This window comes from Pithys albifrons, chromosome 31 (assembly GCF_047495875.1).
Source record: "Pithys albifrons albifrons isolate INPA30051 chromosome 31, PitAlb_v1, whole genome shotgun sequence".
Classification (NCBI taxonomy): Eukaryota; Metazoa; Chordata; class Aves; order Passeriformes; family Thamnophilidae; genus Pithys; species Pithys albifrons.
This window is the reverse complement of record NC_092488.1, coordinates 939,362-958,429: the sequence shown is the minus strand read 5'-3', so window position 1 is coordinate 958,429 and position 19,068 is coordinate 939,362. Positions and strand designations below refer to the sequence as shown.

Below are 19,068 nucleotides of genomic sequence, written 5' to 3'. Positions count from 1 at the left end.
CATTCACAATGAAGCTCACTGCTTCTGATGTTACGATGATATAAAAATAATGTATTAATAACAGAATTTTGGTCCCTCTCCCTGGTCTTAAAAGTGGCATCAAATAGGTAAAAAATTCCCATATGTTGAAATATGAACAGGCTGAGAGACACATCCATGGGAATACATCAAGCAACATGGTAATCAGGGAGTTTCTGTACCCAAATACACAGATGTTTAAAATGAAATTGTAAGTCTGACTTCTCTCTCGTGCCCCACATTGGGCTTTAAAAGATGTGCTGGTTTAAAGGTAAACCAAGAGGAGAAATGAAACCAACATGAGAGAGATGAAGTCAGAGTTACAATTTAATAAAAATATGACAATGAATGCAATGATACAAAGAGAAATTGGTTTTGACCCAAAAACCCAGAAGTATAACCCAGCCCCCTGGGGCACAAACAGAATGGTGTTTGTTGGCCCCTGTGCTGAGTCCCACGTGATTCCTCTGCGTCTAAAGTAAAAGGAAGAGAAAAACCTGTTGGTGCAGATGACAGTCACAGTCTGGACAGGAGTGGTGGTCTCAGTCCTGTTGGGGTTCCGCTTCTCCTCTGGATCTGACAGGTGGTCCCAGAAGTCCCCAAACCCCAAGATTCTATACCCTCTGGTTCAGATGGGAACACCCAGTACATCCCCCAGGGAGGGGAGTTCCACAATGGGTGATCTGACTGTGTCAGTCATGGGGTATATTTGGAGTTGTTGATGGCCCATTAGCAGACATGACCCCTCAGGCTGGGTGTGAAGGCACTCACGACTCCCCAGAGGGGAGTTATCACAGCTCCTCTCTCACAGGTGTCTTTCACACCCAGCACAGATCCTGGGGGGTGTGCCCTGGGGAGCTGCTGCAAATGGTCCATTATTAACAGTTCATGAGAAATGACACAGGGGGTTTAGAATACACAGCTTTGGTCACACCCAGACAGTAATAAACTGGTCTCAGTTTGCTGAACTAGGACAGTTGTGTAGTTGCTAATAAAGTATTTGCCAGCAGTTGGATTAAGTCTCCTAATACAGACCACCATACAGGCTCTCGTTCCATCTGGTGGGTTTAGTGGCTCAGATCAATCCCAATACTTGGTAGCTCGAGCTGGTGCCTCAGCAGAGGGACCTGAACAAAGAAATCCCTGGGCAGGTCCACCCTTACGATCTAAACTGCCCATCCTGCACACAACAGTCTGCACCAATGGAAATATCAGCAGCTGAGGTCTTGTCACTCTGCAATGGATTTGCTGTTTTGTTGCCAAGTGTTTGTCACAGGGTTATTGGTAAAACTGACCGAATTATTGAGGCCAACATTCAAAACTTAATTTTTAGTCATTTATTGCAGCAACAATAGACAAATAATTCACGGCAGCAACTATTAGACAAAGAAGCAAACAGGACATCCTAGGAAATGCCCTGGGCGACCAGCTTAGGAGCCCAGTGCTCCCAGCTGGCTCGCAAAGGATACAAGTTATAGGCTTGGTTTTTATAGACTGTGATTGTTCCTTGTTGTCGCCCCTAATTCAGGTGGGTCTGAAGGACCAACCTACAAGTTTCGTTTTCACCTTAAAAGGACATGTTTCCAGCCTCAGCCTATGGAATCAGACCTCCGTACGTGGGGCGGGGTCACTTAAGGAGATATATACCTGTATTTTTGAATAAACTTTGGATCTTGCTTGCACATCATACTGGTGTGTGCGGTCTCACTAGCGCCTGGTCTGTAACATCTGGTGGACCTCGACGTGATTCAAGACATGAAAGCCATCTGCAGACCTGCCTAGACCCTTAAGTAGTGGCCCCTGAGAGCTGCTGTTCCCCAATTTTCTGGGAGGTTTGTGTATAGGCCCCTGAGAGCTTCTGTCTCCTGTAAACTTGGGAGGTTTTGGAAGTGGCCTTTGAGAGCTGCTGGAAGAACGTGGACTGAAAGAAAAAACCATGACCTTCAAACCAGTGAGTTAAACATGGGGAATTCCAAGTTGACTAAGACGAACTTATTGCTTGATAAATTTGAAAAATTAGCTCTTGTTACAAAAACATTGAAAGACAAGCCTTACAAAAATTTCTGGACTGGTGCTTTAGTCAGGGCATTTAACCGATGCCAGCTCCACGCTTTCCATAGAATTGTGTGACAATATCGGGGCAGATTTGTGGAATTTATCACAAATTGCCCCCGAAGATCTCTTGCCGCTTATCCCGTCACATACAGCTATAAGGAAAATGCTGTTAGAGGTAGATCGAGCCCGAAAAAACTCAAGCTACCTGAGAGAAGGGAAAAGAGTCTCCTTTTGCAGAGCGACTTTTCCCCTGAGCACCCTTCTGCACCGCCGTGGGCGCCGCCGTTCGCGGAGCCCCCACCGCGGTACCCTTCTGCACCGCCCGTGCCGCCCGTCGGACCCCCGCTGCCGTTCCCTTCGGCATCGCCACCGCCCTATCCGCAAGCGCGGAGCCCAGAGCCGAGCCGCGGAGCCAGCGCTGTGCCATGCCCGTCGTTGCCGCCCGCCCCCGCTCCGGGAGATCCGACGAGACCACACCAGCCATGGGACCAAGGCTTTTCCACGCCGTTCGTCACCGCAAACAGCAGAGATATTCAACAGTACCAAGGAGTAAGTGATTTTAATTCATGTTCCAAGTCTGCGGTAGAGCTGCGCGCCATAGCTGAGTTTGAAACCGAAACCATGAGAGGCTTTGAAAACCTCATGGAAATGCCCGCGAAATCAAACAAAGGGATTGCGCGCGCTTACCACGAGGCGCCAGGACCGACCCATTCCCCTCCCTACAGTATGCCCATCAAGGCGCATGCGCGAGGCGCAGGTCCCCCCGCAGCCCGCAGGTGCCGGGGTCGGCTCCACGTCGGCTCAACGGGAGGAATCGGCCCGCCCCCACGGCAGATCAGTTCCCGCGCCACCCCCACCACCTCCAGCGTGGATAGATTGCGTCATGGAGAGGGGAGAGGCTCCTCCCCAGTGGAGCGAAGCCAGCAAAGCCCACCCTGCGCGTTCCATCCACTGTGCGCCGTCCACAGTGCGTGCGTCCCGAGAGCAAGTTCCCACAGCGACGGGCGCGCGGGACCCAGGCCCTGCAGCGCCGGCAGGGGCTTCCCCTGCACCGGCAACCCAGTACCTGCAGTCTTCATCATTGACAGCCACACCCACCAGCTGCATCCCAGCAGCAATGGCGCAGGAAGAAGCCTCTGTTTGGGACATGATGGCGGGAGCCGGGAATCGCGAGGTAGTTAACTTAATTTCAAAGCCTTCTGATACCCAGGTACCAGATTCGGTAGATGGAGCAACAGCGCCACCTCGCGACCTCACATTTAACAGCCAGCAAAGGTACAAAGAGTCTCTTTGGCGGCTGACACAGGTACACCTTCACCTTCCCTGCGACCTCTGGTTTCTGCGCCTCTGATGAACACTACACAAGGCTCAAAATGGGAATCACTTGATTGGAAAATTGCACAAAAAATACACACTATAGTCTTTCAATACGGCTATGACAATGCCTTAGTAAAAAACCAAATCACTGCCTTCATAAAATACAACAACCTAGTTCCAGCAGACACTAATTAATGGAGTTTATTCTACCTCCTACTGCTTATATGTTATTTCTACAGAAATGGAAAGAGCAGCTAGTGGAGGAACAGGAAAAAAATATACACTTAGAAACTGGACATCCCTTAAGATTAGCATCTTTAGACCAGCTAATGGGATCAGGAGCTTATGAAGACCCACAAACACAAGCTGCATTACATTTTCATATTCTGCAACAGTCAAAGAATGCTGCTTTGACCGCATTCTCTAATCTGCCTAAGAAGGGAAAACCTTCTATACCTTATATGCAAATAATGCAGAAACCTGGACAAACATGTATGGAATTTGTAGACAAAGTAAAAGAAGCCCTGGACATGGCTCCAAATCTTACCCCTGACATTAAACCAGCCTTATTGAAAGATCTGGTAATTAATAATGCCAATCCTCAATGCAAACAGCTCATAGCCTCTCTCCCTGCCACAGCTACTTTGGTACAGTTAATTGAAGCCTGTGCCAGATTGCCCTGGGTAGAGGAGGAAGAAAAAGCAAAGCTACATGCCTCTGCCCTAGCCACAGCTCTTAACAAACAATCTACCCAAAAAAGGGGGAAAAGACCCTGGAGTTTAACAACAAAATCTTGTCCAGCACAACCAAAATATAGCAGAACTCAAAGCTTCACCGGGAAATGTAACCGTTGTCACAGGCTTGGCCACAGGGCCCAGGATTGTCATTCTAGATATAAAAACGATGGCATTCCTCAACAAACATGGGATGGGGAGCTGGGCCTCCAGAAAACCAGAGGGGCTACAGGCCATGGGGCACAGCCAGTCAAATACCTCATAGAAACTGGAGCCAAGCTGCCTTCCCCATATGGCAACCACAACCACAAGCAGTAGTAGCCTAGGACTAGTCATTGACTGTCCAATCAAACAAGAACAGTCCAGTTCAAGAGCATGTTGCTTAGTCTGTCTCTCCAAGTTACAAACAAATCCTAAAAGCTGTAATTTTGGTATTTCAGCATTTCTCTCATCAGCCCGTTAACCTTGTTGTCGATTCTCTGTATGTAGTAGGAATTGTTACTAGAATTTCCCGTTCCTTATTAGGGTACGTTTCAAATTCAAAACTGCAACCCTTGTTCATCACATTATGGAATTTAGTTGAACATCGTCAGCACCCTTTCTGTGTACTCACATTCACAGTCACTCAGATGGAGAAGGCATACTTGTTCAAGGTAATGCATTTATTGATCAGGCTGTTTCTGCTGCTGCAGTCACAACACCAACTCCTTTTGAACAAGCTACCCGGTCACATTCCTTTTCCCACCAATCAGCTAAAGCCATACATAATGAATTTGCTCTGTCACGATCACAAGCCAGGGCTATTATTGCTTCCTGCCCTGACTGTGCCAAAATAGCACCCATTCAATCTGGAGGAGTGAACCCACGAGGGTTAGAAGCTCGGAAAATTTGGCAAACTGATGTTACTGAAATTGTATCTTTTGGACATTTAAGGTACGTTCATGTGTCAGCTGACACCTGTTCTAAAGCAATGTGGGCCAGTGCTGACGTCTCCACTGCTGCCAAGGCATGTATTAAACATTGGCTTAGTGCTTTTGCAGCATTGGGTAAGCCTGACATTATCAAAACAGATAATGCTCCAGCATATAAAGGCAAAATATGTGGCACCTTTTTTAATCAATGGCAGATTAATCATGTCAGTGGCATCCCCCATAACTCTGGAGGACAAGCAATCATTGAACGCCACCACCAAGATTTAAAACGCATGGTGTCAGTTTTAAAAAGAGAGGGGGAAATGGAGATGCGTAGCCCACAGAATGTGCTGATGAAAGCTTGTTATGTTTTAAATTGGTTAAACCCAAGGGAGACTAATGATCCCCCAATTTTTTCACGCTTCTCAGAAAATTTACACAATTTCTCAGCCTCAGATGTTCAAGTTGCAGTGTATCAACCTGCCTCGAACATATGGAAAGGTCCCTTTCAGCTGATAACGTGGGGCTGTGGATACGCTTGAGTATCTTCGGATCAAGGCAGTGAGTGGATACCAGCAAAATGGGTAAAGCCCTGGATCTGAAAAGACCCAGCCAAATCTGCAGGGAACAACATGCCTGTTAACCTACAGATGGCAGAGGATCCACAGCTCACTTAACAAGTAATGCTGACACATGAATCTGAGTACTAGTTAAAAAGTCTAACTTCTGACCAAAAGTTTAATTTCACTGTTCAAATAAGTTCACAAAGTGCCTGAAGTGACTGAATCTCAAGGCTTTTCTCAGTCTACGATGGCCACGTAGAACTGAGAATTGCTCTTGTGAAGTTGCATAGGGAATTAGCTCAGCTGGACTGAAGCTAACCCTTGATAAGTGAAGTCACTGCACTCAGACACAATTCATTAAATGTGTTGTTTTGTTTACCATGGTCAGTGTGGTGACGGCCACACGAAATGACCAAAAAGTCTCACGTGACAAAAGTTTTCTTGTTTTGCACTGATTGTAATTTATGACAAATTACTGTGTTAGTTTTGTATTATGTTGTCTGTATTTTCATTTTGTTCTTTGAAACAAAAGGGGGAGATGATGTCGCCCCTAATTCAGGTGGGTCTGAAGGACCAGCCTACAAGTTTTGTTTTCACCTTAAAAGGACATGTTCCCAGCCTCAGCCTATGGAATCAGACCTCCGTACCTGGGGCGGGGTCACTTAAGGTGATATATACCTGTATTTTTGAATAAACTTGGGATCCTGCTTGTACATCAGACTGGTGTGTGCAGTCTCACTAGTGCCTGGTCTGCAATAGTTCCTCTTTTTAGCTTAGGTTTTTTCATTATTGATAATGTCTTAGTCTGTATTTTTAATTAGTCCCTCCCAGCCTTGGCTTGTGATGGCTCTTGATCTTCATCTCATCAGGCTCGTGATAGCTCGTGATGTTCACCTCTGCGTAGGTTTGGCTCTGTTGCTGGGGGGTTGCTTTCTTTTGATTGGACATAGAGTGGTCTTAGGGTGGCTTCAGGCTCTTCTTCTCATGTGCAGTTCACATGTATGATACGCCTGTACCAAGCATTGCACAATATGCTAAAAACAGTCCATTCTGTGGTTTAAGCCTTGCAAGTTCCTCAAAGGGGCGAGCACAGTCACAATGACATAACCAACTTTGCTTTATTAAAAGTAATACAAAAACTTTATATGGAATCATTAACTCAATTTAACAAGGAAATTTTATATTGATCATCCTGTTGTGATGTGGTTGTTACAGCTCCCAGTCCAGGATCTCTGGGCTGTCAATACCAGCTGTGAATTTTTAAGCAATATTTAAGATTCAGCTTTTCCATTCAGTTATTAATGTTTAGATTGTCATCTCCAGATTCCCTATGATCCATCTTAGCCTTTCACAACACAGCCATCAAATTCTGAAAAACTTCAAAAATCTGTCTAACAATTCCAGCCACTTCTGTCAACTTTCAAAGAACAGAAACTGTGGCCCACCTGCTGTGGTCCCAACACTGCTACACAGCAGGACACACACTGAGCAGCCAGAGAGCTGAGGGCAAACACAAGGGCACAGATGGAGAGTGGGGAAGTGGAAAGAGCAGCTCTGAAAAGACCCAGTGCTGGTGCTGCCTGGCAGTGCTGCTGGGCTGATACTCTGTTTCTGTCCCTCTCTGCACAGAGGCTCTGCCCGTCCAGATTCACAGGAGCTTTCAAGGAATGAGTTTTGGCAAACAAGAGTGCAGGATCCTTTCTTTTGCTAAAATGCACAGAGAAGATGATTCCTCATTTCCACAGTCTGTGAGTAAAATTTAGGACATAAAAAGTGAATTAGAAATGGCATAAATAGTGAAATTTCATTGTGCCCAATGTTAAGACACACAGAAGAAAGGAATCACCCCACAAACACCTCCATGAAAAACTTCACAAGTCAGACCGAGCCTGTAATGAGTTACATTATATTCTCTGGAGAAGAAAACAGGCAGTTTATTGCTTCTGAAATCTAAGCAGTCATCATTTTCCTGATGGCATCCTTGAGCTCCTGGTTCCTCAGACTGTAGATGAGGGGGTTCAGGGCCGGAGGCACCACCGAGTACAGAACTGACAGTGCCAGATCCAGGGATGGGGAGGAGATGGAGGGAGGCTTCAAGTCAGCAAATGCTGCAGTGCTGAGAAACAGGGAGAGCACAGCCAGGTGAGGGAGGCACGTGGAAAAGGCTTTGTGCTGTCCCTGCTCCGAGGGGATCCTCAGCACAGCCCTGAAGATCTGCACATAGGAGAAAACTATGAAAACAAAAGAACAAAACACTACACAGGTACAAACAACAATAAGCCCAAGTTCCCTGAGGTAAGGATTTGAGCAGGAGAGCTTGAGGATGTGGGGGATTTCACAGAAGAACTGGCCCAGGGCATTGCCCTGGCACAGGGGCAGGGAAAATGTATTGTCTGTGTGCAGCAGAGCATAGAGACAGGCACTGGCCCAGGCAGCTGCTGCCATGTGGGCACAAGCTCTGCTGCCCAGGAGGGTCCCGTAGTGCAGGGGTTTGCAGATGGCAACGTAGCGGTCGTAGCACATGATGGTGAGGAGAGAGAATTCTGCTGACATAAAACAGACATAGAGAAAGAGCTGTGCAGCACACCCTGCATAGGAGATGGTTCTGGTGTCCCAGAGGGAGTTGTGCATGGCTTTGGGGACAGTGGTGCAGATGGAGCCCAGGTCTGTGAGGGACAGGTTGAGCAGGAAGAAGTGCATGGGGGTGTGCAGGTGGTGGTCAGAGGCTACGGCGCTGATGATGAGGCCGTTGCCCAGGAGGGCAGCCAGGGAGATGCCCAGGAAGAGCCACAAGAGCAGGAGCTGCAGCTGCCGCGTGTCTGCCAATGGCAGGAGGAGGAAGTGGCTGATGGAGCTGCTGTTGGACATTTACTTACTTTTGACAATGGGGCCCATTTGAAAAAAAAAAATTAAAAATAAAGGCGTAAAATTTCAGACTACAAACTTCATTTTTCATAGAAGTCACTCTGACTTAAATACATTTCCTTTTTCTGGTTTGTGCTGGCTGAGGATGATGTGAGAAGCAGGAGCTCTGCCCATGTGCTATTAAGGAGTGACAGCTCTGAACATCATGAGTTATGTCAAACATAAACCATTTGTAATGGAAAAGTTCATCAAACCATTAAAGGAAGGATCCCCAGAACTGCCTGAATACCCACTACCCCAGGGCTGCCTTGGGGGCACATTCCCCCACTCCCTGCCCAGGGCTCTGCTGCCTGGAGCTGTCCCTGACAGCAGCTGCTTCCCTGTGCCCAGGGCTGTGCCCTGGCAGTGCTCCCAGAGCCCATCCCAGCCCTGGGTGCTCAGCTCTGCCCTGCAGAGCCCTCCCAGCATAGGGCACTTCCCAGGGGCAGTTCTGGCTGTGCAGACTACTACAACAGATGGCAATGTCAGACCCAGCCTGAGGATATTGGAAAAGCAACACTGATGCTGCCTCTGAGGCACAGAAAGCTGATTTCTAATATTTTTTGTTTTTCTCTGATCTCAGAGTAAAATTTGTGAAATTTCTGTGCCTTCTCCTGGATTTAGAAATTAATTTCTCTATCCCATTCCCTACTCAGAAATCCAGAGCAGAATATAAAAGGAGCAGGACCCACTCCAATCATGTAGCCCAAGATGTTTTCTGCCGCTTTGATACACCATTTTTGATGGTTCTGTTGTGATTTCGAGGTGTAAGAAGCCCTGTGCCCTGCAGCACTCTGAGAGTGGTAGGAACCTGCCCTCACCTGCCATCGTTTGCTCCTTCCCCACAGCCCTTCCCTCCAGCCCTGTGAGCAGCTCCCCGGGCTGGCTGAGAGCTGACCCTGGCAGGCAGCAGAGTCCCTGCCCCAGCACAGCGCCCTGGGCTGCAGGACCCTGCTCTGCACCACAGCCCTGGCCACCCCTGGCTGCATCCCCAGGCTCCACGATTATTCCAAAGTGCCCCCCAATGGCCCCCTCCTGACACATCCCATCAGCTGGGGCTGTGCCAGCTTTAGGAGATGCCTCCAGGAACTGCCCCTGCATGCCCTGCACCCACAGACTCACTCTGTCGAGAACTGCAAGAATTTCTCTTCCAAGAGCTCTCAGTCATCCTCCCAAACCTGGGCCCTTTAAGCTCTGTGTGTGCCCTGACCATTTCCGTGAGCTGCCCTGGCAGTGCCCTGAGCCCTGCTGGGCTGTGCCCAGGAGCTGCTCCTGGGCAGAGCTGTCTCTCTGCAGCGCTGCCCGCTTGCCAGGAGCTCCCTGTGTGCCAGGAGCCCGGCCCAGCTCAGCAGCACAGCAACAGCCCAGGGCATTTAGTGACCCTCGGGGTGGGGGGTGTGGGGTGTGGGGTGTTGGTGCTGAGTCTCTGAGCCTCAGTCCCTGAGGAAAGTTGCAGGAACCTCTTGAGAAACCGAAGTCAGATTTAGACTGTAAAGTTTCTTGTATTGCTAATGGGTCTCACTGAGAGACTTGACTGAGAAAGCATCTCCAGGAGTTTTTTGGAGCACAAACTTGGAAACATTCATGACAGGTAAGAGAATCACAGAATTATCAGCATTGAAAGAGACCTTCAACATCTTCTAGTCCAGCTATGAACCCAGCACCACCATAATTACCCATATCCCATATGCTAGAGTGAGATGTCCATATCCAGATGCCAGGTGAACACTTCCAGAGAGTCCTTCACCTCCCTGGGTAACCCACTGCAATACATAAACACTCTCTTGGGGTTGAAAGAAAGTTTTTTAATATCTGATCTGAACTGCATCCAATGCAATTTATGGACATTTCCTCTCTTCCTCTCACTATATGCTTGGTAGAATAGACCGACCCCCACCTCACTAAAACCTTCTTTTCAGTCTTTGTAGAGAGCAACGAGGCTCCTCCCTGAGCCTCCTCTTCTCCAGACTCAAAAGCACCAGTTCTGTCAGCCGTTCTGTTTTGCAGTGACAGGCCCAGAACTGGACACAGCACTCCTGGTGGGGCCTCACCAGTGCCCAGTGTAGAGGCACAATCACTTTCCTGACCATGTGGGCCACACTGTTCTCAATAAAGGCCAGGATGCCATTGGACTTCTTGCCCACCTGGGCACACTCTGGCTCATATCCAGCCACTGTCAAGCAGCACCTGCAAGTCCATTCCTGCTGAGCAGCTCTCAAGCCACTCTGCCCTCAGCCTGGAGCATTCCATGAGGTTGTTGTGACCCAAGGGCAGGATCTGGCACTTGGCCTTATTGATGCAGCCAGTCCAGATCCCTCTGCAGAGCCTTCCTGAGCTCCAGCAGATCCACAATCACCCCCACCTTGGTGCTGTCTATGATCTTACTGAGGGTGCACTGGATCCCGTTGGCCAAATCATCAAGAATGATGTTAAAAAGGACCAGCCCCAACACTGAGCCCTGGGGAACCCCACTAGTGACCAGCCCCACCTGCATTTAGTTCCATCCCCCACCACTCCCTGGGCCATCAGCCAGTTTTTCACCCAGCAAAGAGTTCCCTCATCCAAGTCATGAACAGCCAGTTTCTGCAGGAGATGCTGTGGGAGGTGGTGCCAAAGGCTTTACTGAATCGTAGAGAGACGCATCCACAGCCGTTCCCTCATCTCCTGAGTGGGTCATTCTGCCATGGAAGGAGATCAGGGTGGTCAGGCAGGACCTGCCTTTCCCAAACCCAGACTGTCTAGGCCTTGTCCTCTGGTTCTTCTGCAAATGCCATGTGATGACACTCAAGGTGATCTGCTCCATGGCCTTCCCTGGCATCAAGGACAGGCTGACTGCCTTGGAGTTGCCCAGATCCTCCTTCACACAATTCCTGTGGTTGGGCATCACATTTGCTGATTTTGAGTCAGCTGAGACTTCTGCAGTTCATCAGGACTGCTGGGCAATGAGTGGAAGAGACTTGGCCAGTTCTTTCTCCAGCTCCCTCAGTACTCTGGGGTGCATCCCCTCTGGGCACAGGGAGTTGTATTGGTGTCATTAGGACAGGTCACTGCCCATTTCTGCCTGGATTATGGGGGCTTCACTCAGCTCCCCATCACCAACTTCCAGCCCTGGGATCTGGGTATCCTGAGGATGACTGGGTTTGGTGTTAAAGACTGAGGAAAGAAGTCACTAACACCTTCAGCCTCTCCCTCCTCCCCTGACACTGTGCTGCCTCTGCATCCAGAAAAGGATAGAGACTCTCCTGAGCCCTCCTTTTGCTGTCCAGGGATTTAGAGGCACGTTTTTTGTTGGTTTGAAGTGCAGTGAACAAATTCAGTTCCTGCTTGTCTTTGGCCTTTCAAGTTTTTCCCCTCCATAACTTCATCACATCCTCGTAGTCCCTTCAACTTTCCTGGCCCTTCTTTCAGAGGTGGTCCACTCTCTTTTATCCTTTGAGTTACAGCCTAAGTTCTCTGTTTAACCAGGTAGGTCTTTTCTACACCTGCTTTTCTGAGGGCCATTTGGCACAGCCTGCTCATGGAGCTTTGAGATTTCCTTCTTTAAGCACCTCCAGCCTGCCAGAACTGTTTTTTCCTTCGGGACTGACTCCCAAGGAACTCCTTCAAACATTCTCCCAGACAGGCCAAAGTCTGCCCACCAGCAGTCCAAGGTGTCAGTTCTGCTGTCCCCTCCTTCCTTCACCCACAATGGAAAACACCACTATTTCATGGTGTCTGTACCCAGACAGCCCCAACCATCACATCACCCACCAGTCTCAGAATCATAGAATTTTGGGGTGTGAAGGGCCCTTAAAGAGTATTTAATTCCAGCCCCCTGCCATGGACAGGGACACCTTCCACTGGACTGAGCTTCGCATCCAACCTGGCCTTGAAGAACTTCCAGAGATGGGGCAGCCAGAACTTCTCTGCACAACCTGTACCAGGGCCTCACCACCCTAACCATGAGGAATTTCTTCCTAATATCTCATTTAACCCTCCCCTCTATCAATGTGAAGCCATTTCTCCTTGTCCTGTCACTCAAGGCCCATGTAAATAGTCTCTCTCCATCTTTCTTGTTGGGTCCCTTAGGGTCACCCCAGAGCCTTCTCTTCTCCATGTTGAACAATCCCAGTTCTCTCAGCCTTTCCTCATGGCAGAGCTGCTCCATCCCTCTCATCATCTTTGTGGTCTCCTCTGGACTCTCTCCAACAGCTCCATGTCCTTGCTGTGCTGGGACCCCAGAGCTGGAGGGAGCTCTGCAGGTGGGGCAACATCCACCCATGTGTGTTCCTGCAAGTGCAGTGTGGAACCTCATGGAACCAAAGGGACATTGTGACACCACAGAACCTCATGGAACCAAAGGGACATTGTGACACCACAGAACCTCATGGAACCAAAGGGACATTGTGACACCACAGAACCTCATGGAACCAAAGGGACATTGTGACACTTCAGATTCTCATAGAACCAAAGGAAATCTGAACGTTTCTGAACGTCAAGGAGTCAATGGGCCACTGTGACACTTGAGGCCTCACCAAACCAAATGGACACAGGGACACCGTGGAACCTCTTGGAGATATGGGGCCACCATGACACTGCAGGGCCTCAGGGAACACAGAGAACACTGAGACTTTTCAGAATCTCATTGAACCAAGGGGCCTTTGTCTTTTGTGGGGCCTCCTGGAACCAGATCAACCCCAGGACATTTTGGAACCTCATGGCATCAAGGTGCCACTGTGGCTCTGCAGAGCCTTATGGACAGTGACGGGATGTTGTACCCTGATCAGGCCCAGAATCTGCTCAGAGAATGCAAACAGTGCAGGCTCTGTGTGCTGAGTTACTGCTGGCACCAAGGTGCTGGTTTGGTGTTGAATTCTGCTAAAACCAGCCTGGTTCACCAAACTGCAAATACACATCCTGCTTTTTGAAACAGGAGCTGACAGATAAGCTGCTCACTGGCCTGGAAATACAGGACCTGCAATCCCTCACTGTGTAACTTTAAATCCCAGCCCAACTCTCATATGGCACATCCTTCCACAGACTGCCTTGAAGTGTGTGGATCTTCTCCCATGAAGAAGGAGGGTTCTTCATGGCCACTGTCCAGGGGTTAAGGGAAGAAGAGAGATGCCCCTTCTTTAATTGAGTGGTGAGAAATGTCATTTTCTGTTTAATGATTTTTTTCTCTTTGCTGGCTTTGTTACAACTGCTTTAAAATAACTGCTTTGATACAGAGCACTGCAATTTTTTATGCTATAAAATACTCTACTGGTAGGGTTTTAGTTTTCCACAGTGTAGTAAATATTGAAGTAAATGATTAAGAATTTTCATCTGTTCACTTGTCTGTTGTTTTGTCTATTCATTTCTCATAAGAAATAGTTATTTTGATACAGGTGTATCTGATTTGCCATCATTAAAACCTGCAGGAGAATGTGATTTGATCCTACTTCTTTAATTCCTTAAATTTCAACCACAGAGTAAACCTGAGGCTAAGATTGGATCCTGTCACACTCAGGCTGCTTTCTCAGAAGGAGTGTGGAAAGCAAGGGGGCCTTTTCTGCACCTCTCAGCTCAATGAGACAGCTTCTCTAATAAACTCTGTCTGATACTTCTATTTCCCCCGTGACACCACGAGATTCCACAGTGTCCCAAGACTCCTTTCATTCCATGAGCTTCCACAATGTCCCAGAATTCCTTTGCTTCTATGACCTCCTGCAGTGTCCCAATGACCCTTGGATTCCATGAGGTTGCACACAGTGACAATGATCCCTTTGGATCAATAAGACTCTGCAGTGTCACACTGGGCCGTTCATCCCATGAGGTTCCACAGTGTCACACTGGTCCTTTATGCTCCACAAGGCCCTGTCCTGTGACAATGGCCCCTTAAATCCATGAGATTTCACAGTGACCCTGTGACTCCAAGAGGTTCTGCAGTGTCACAATGGTGGTTTCAGCGATAGTGGAGCTTTTATTTTAATAATACAAAATAGAAAGAGAAAGAAATAATGTCACCAAGGGCATCCAAGAAGGTCCAGTCTGGACAGATGGAGAAAGGAATTTCACTCCCAAAACAAGTCCACTGACACAAAACATCACCAAGGACTCTATATCAGCTGAAAGCTTTGTATTCCAAGGAAGAGCCAGTGAGGAAGGAGAGATGTCAGTGCAGGAAGGTGCCAGCCAGGTGGGGGAGTCAGGGGGATGACAACAGCCTGCAGGGAAAGGGGCAGGGCATGGACACTGTAGGACAGCCTGGGCTGGAGAGGAGACAGGGATGTGCAGAAGCTGAAAGGCCCTGACAGAGCCAACTTGTGCAGGCCTTTGGCCATGGCTGCTGTGTGTGCCACTGATGGCATGAGGAGACAAGTGAGCCTTGCAGCCCTGGGGCCTCATTGCCTCCTTGTCCCTGTTCAGCAACCTGGGAGGTGCCACCCCATCGTCCTGCCCTTGGCATTGCACATCCCCACATCCCAGTGCCCCAGGAAGAGCTCTGAGGAATGAGAGGGAGAGACAGGATCTCCCTTTCCAGGGACTGGGTGGCATGGCTGTGACATTTCCTTAACGTGGTCCAGGCTTAGACCTCTGGATTAGTGAAACACATCCAGGTTTATTCAGCGTCAGAGCCAGCTTTACTTTGCCTGTCCCCAGCTGTCAGCACTACCTCCAGTTTTCTGCTCTAACTGGGACCTGGGGACATTTTCTCCTTTGTGTCCCTCAGTGAGACCCATTCAAACTACAAGAAACTTTGGAGTTGCAACACGACTTTGAATTCCTGTGAGGTTTCCTCAAGTTCCACTCAGGGCCTGATGTTCAGGGAGTCAGGACCAAACTCCCACCAGGGTTTGTTGTTTTGATGCTGAGCTGGGCCGGGCTCCTGGCACACAGGGAGCTCCTGGCAAGCGGGCAGTGCTGCAGAGAGACAGCTCTGCCCAGGAGCAGCTCCTGTGCACAGCCCAGCAGGGCTCAGGGCACTGTCTGCAGACACCCAGGGCACAGGAGAGCAGTGAGAGGGAAGTTAAGCACAGTTTGGAAGAAGACAGAGGAGAGCTTGCTTATATCTCACTAGAGGAGAAATTATCACTCTGAAACAGTCAAACTTTAAGGAGGATAAACTTCAGTTCCTGGAGGGATCTCCTAAACTGGCACATCCCACAGCTTTTAGGACCTTCCTGGAGGACTCTCCCAGTTCCTCCAGTGCAGAGGAGGTGGCCACACAGCAGAGCTGGGTTTGCCTCCTGCACCATCCGAGGGACAGAGCAAGGCAATCCCTGTTCCCATTGTGTGCTGCAGGTCTGTGAAGGTGGGTGTGCAGCCAGGGGGGCCCAGGGCTGTGGTGCAGAGCAGGGTCCTGCAGCCCAGGGTGCTGTGCTGGGGCAGGGACTCTGCTGCCTGCCAGGGGCAGCTCTCAGCCAGCCCGGGGAGCTGCTCACAGGTCTGGGGAGAAGCTGTGGGAGGAAGGAGCAGCCCTGAGCAGGGCAGGGTCCTGCTGCTGAGAGGGTGCTGTGTGGGTCAGGGCTGCTCACAGCTCCAGATCTGCCTGGGGACTGCTCTGGAGGACACTTCCTGAGAACAAGGTAAGTCAGGGATTACTGTAATGATAAGAAGTTTACCTGAGTGTGTTTTCAATCTCCTCCTTGGAGCAGAGTGAGATTGTTGGAGGATGAGAGAAGCACAATAGGAGGTGTAATCACAGAATCACAGAATCTTCTGACTTGGAAGGGACACACCAGGACCATCAACACAATGGTTGAACATGTACTGAGACTGCTGATGTGTAACTCTGAGCCAGTCTGTCTTCTGGGATCCTCCTGAAGTGCCTCAGCTATGGACAGCACCAGGATCACCTTTTCTGGGCCCCTCAGGGTTGTTGTGACCTGCCCTTTCCCACCTGCAAAGAGAACATGCCCCAGGCAGTGCCCTGCAGACAGGCAGGTTTCTGTAGGGTTGGGGTGAGTGCACAGAGGGTGGGATGGGACTGGGAGTGCTGAGAGGGAAAAGGCACCTGCCAGGAGGAAAATGTCCAGGCAGCAGGGATATGATCAGGGAATGAAGGGGAGCTAAAAGGAGAACTGCTGTGGGAAGGAGGGCACTGTTGGTGTCTGTGAGGTGGCACAGCTGGGTCAGGGTAACACTGTCCTCAGTGCCTGCTGTCTCTGCCCTGGCCTCTCAGAGAAGGCACCACAATATTTTCCTCTGTTTCTCTACAATTCTGATCTTGTTCTTATTGTCTTGTTCTCTCAGTAAGGCTCTGGGATTTGCAGCATCTGAGTCAGGCACTGCCCTTGTGATTCCTGTCATGCAGGTGTGTCCTTAGGAATGCAATGTTAAAGCTTTCCTCTAACCTGTGGGCTGTGGGCAGTGTGTGTGACAGGGGAATGAGCTGACTCTCCCTTAATGAGCCACCATCCCCAGGGCACTCAGGGATCTCCTTGTCATGTCCTTCCAATCACTAAGCTGCCCTCCTGGATGCAAATCTCTCCTACAGCATATTTGTGCTACCAGAATTCCCCATGGAGAAGCACAGAGATGTTACAACTGAGGAAATGCTGTTGGGTTTGTCAAATGAACTCTGTGTGTCTCTGACAGAAGTCAGTCTTCATCAGAGACCTTCAGAAGGACTGAGACATTTAGTGATCCCTCTGCTCTCAGCACATTCTGGTTTCTTCTCAGGGTACATGGAAGGGTGATTGTCCTCTGATCCCCAAAGGTGCAAACACAGGGCCATTTGGAGTGAGCCTGTCCAGCCACTCACCTTGCCCTGAGCCACAGGAACCCCTTTGCCTCCCACACCTCTCAGTGGCTCAGGCCGAGTGCAGCAGAAAGGCTGGGAATTTCTGACCTCAGAGAACCAGGCATGGAATGTGGGTAGGAAAAACAGTCCTTTAGAACTGGAAGTGCAGATGCCAACAAGCCTTTCTGCATTAGGAGTGATTGCATTGAAAAATCCTGACTGTTCAAGCCAGTCCTTCTGCCACATGAACACAAACCCACTGCAGTGGGGCAGAGATGGCTCCTCCAGGCCCAACACACACAGGCCTGACTGCTCATGGCACACCCAGACAGTGCAAGGGGAGCTCAAATCAGAAACCTGGATGAAGGGTTTTCCCAGAGAAGGAACAAGGGTAGATGAGTCAAAGTGAGACAGTCTATGGGAAATGGCATCAGTGTAGCTCAAACAGCCTGTCCTGACTTGTCCCTGTCTTTTTCTCCATCAACAGGTCCCCATACCCAGAGGCAGCAAATGTCCAACAGCAGCTCCATCAGCCACTTCCTCCTCCTGCCATTGGCAGACACGCGGCAGCTGCAGCTCCTGCACTTGTGGCTCTTCCTGGGCATCTTCCTGGCTGCCCTCCTGGGCAACGGCCTCATCATCAGCGCCGTAGCCTCTGACCACCACCTGCACACCCCCATGCACTTCTTCCTGCTCAACCTGTCCCTCATAGACCTGGGCTCCATCTGCACCACTGTCCCCAAAGCCATGCACAATTCCCTCTGGGACACCAGGGACATCTCCTACATGGGATGTGCTGCTCAAATCTTTCTGCTTCTCTTCTTTTTTGAAACAGAATTCTCTCTCCTCACCATCATGTGCTACGACCGCTACGTTGCCATCTGCAAACCCCTGCACTACGGGACCCTCCTGGGCAGCAGAGCTTGTGCCCACATGGCAGCAGCTGCCTGGGCCAGTGCCTGTCTCTATGCTCTGGTGCACACAGCCAATACATTTTCCCTGCCCCTGTGCCATGGCAATGCCCTGGGCCAGTTCTTCTGTTAAATCCCCCACATCCTCAAGCTCTCCTGCTCACACTCTGACCTCAGGGAACTTGGTCTCCTTGTGGTTAGTGCTTTTCTATTATTGGGATGTTTCATTTTCATTGTTTTCTCCTATGTGCAGATCTTCAGGGCTGTGCTGAGGATCCCCTCTGAGCAGGGACAGCGCAAAGCCTTCTCCACTTGCCTCCCTCACCTGGCTGTGGTCTCCCTGTTTCTCACCACTGTCTTCTTTGCCTATTTGAAGCCTCCTTCTATCTCTTCCCCATCCCTGGACCTGGTGGTGTCAGTTCTGTACACGATGGTGCCTCCAACACTCAACCCCCTCATCTACAGCCTGAGGAACCAGGAGCTCAAGGATGCTGTGAGGAAAATGATCACTGGATGCTTTTCAGCTGCCAAAACCTCCCTGCTTTGCTCTGTCAATGGCTTATAGTGTATGTCATGAGAGACCAAGTCTGTCCACATTTATAACTGTTTTTCCTCTTCTGATGTTACTGTTTTCAATGAAATGTCATTATTAAATTCATTTTTCTACTTGGACACCCATTTCTGTCACCAAGCCCAAGGACTGCCCTGGGCATCCTACCAGAGGGGCCATTCCCCACCCTGGATGCTCCTGAGCTGGGCTAGGGCTGTACAGGGGGCTGTGGCACCATCTGATGGGCAGTGGGACACAAAGGGGCCACAGAGCCACTGGCAGGAGGTGACAGCAAGGCCAGACATAAACAAGGAATTTCTGTCTCCAGCAGAGCTGCACCCTGGCCTTTGGGAGTCCTGTCACCCACAGTCATCATTTCCTTCTTGTCCCAGACACCT

The 19,068-nt window shown here is 49.6% G+C and overlaps 1 protein-coding gene and 1 pseudogene across 1 annotated transcript; one reads left to right on the top strand and one right to left on the bottom strand.

Moving 5' to 3' along the window:
- Positions 1-7,548: 7,548 nt before the first annotated feature.
- Positions 7,549-9,330, bottom strand: LOC139684094 (olfactory receptor 14J1-like). Its single transcript, XM_071579694.1, has 2 exons — positions 9,324-9,330; positions 7,549-8,141 (listed from the first exon to the last, which is right to left on the bottom strand). The coding sequence occupies exons 1-2, from the start codon at positions 9,328-9,330 to the stop codon at positions 7,549-7,551; spliced, it is 600 nt and encodes a 199-aa protein (XP_071435795.1).
- Positions 9,331-17,719: 8,389 nt separating this feature from the next.
- Positions 17,720-18,685, top strand: LOC139684093 (olfactory receptor 14A16-like; annotated as a pseudogene).
- The last annotated feature ends 383 nt before the right edge of the window (positions 18,686-19,068 follow it).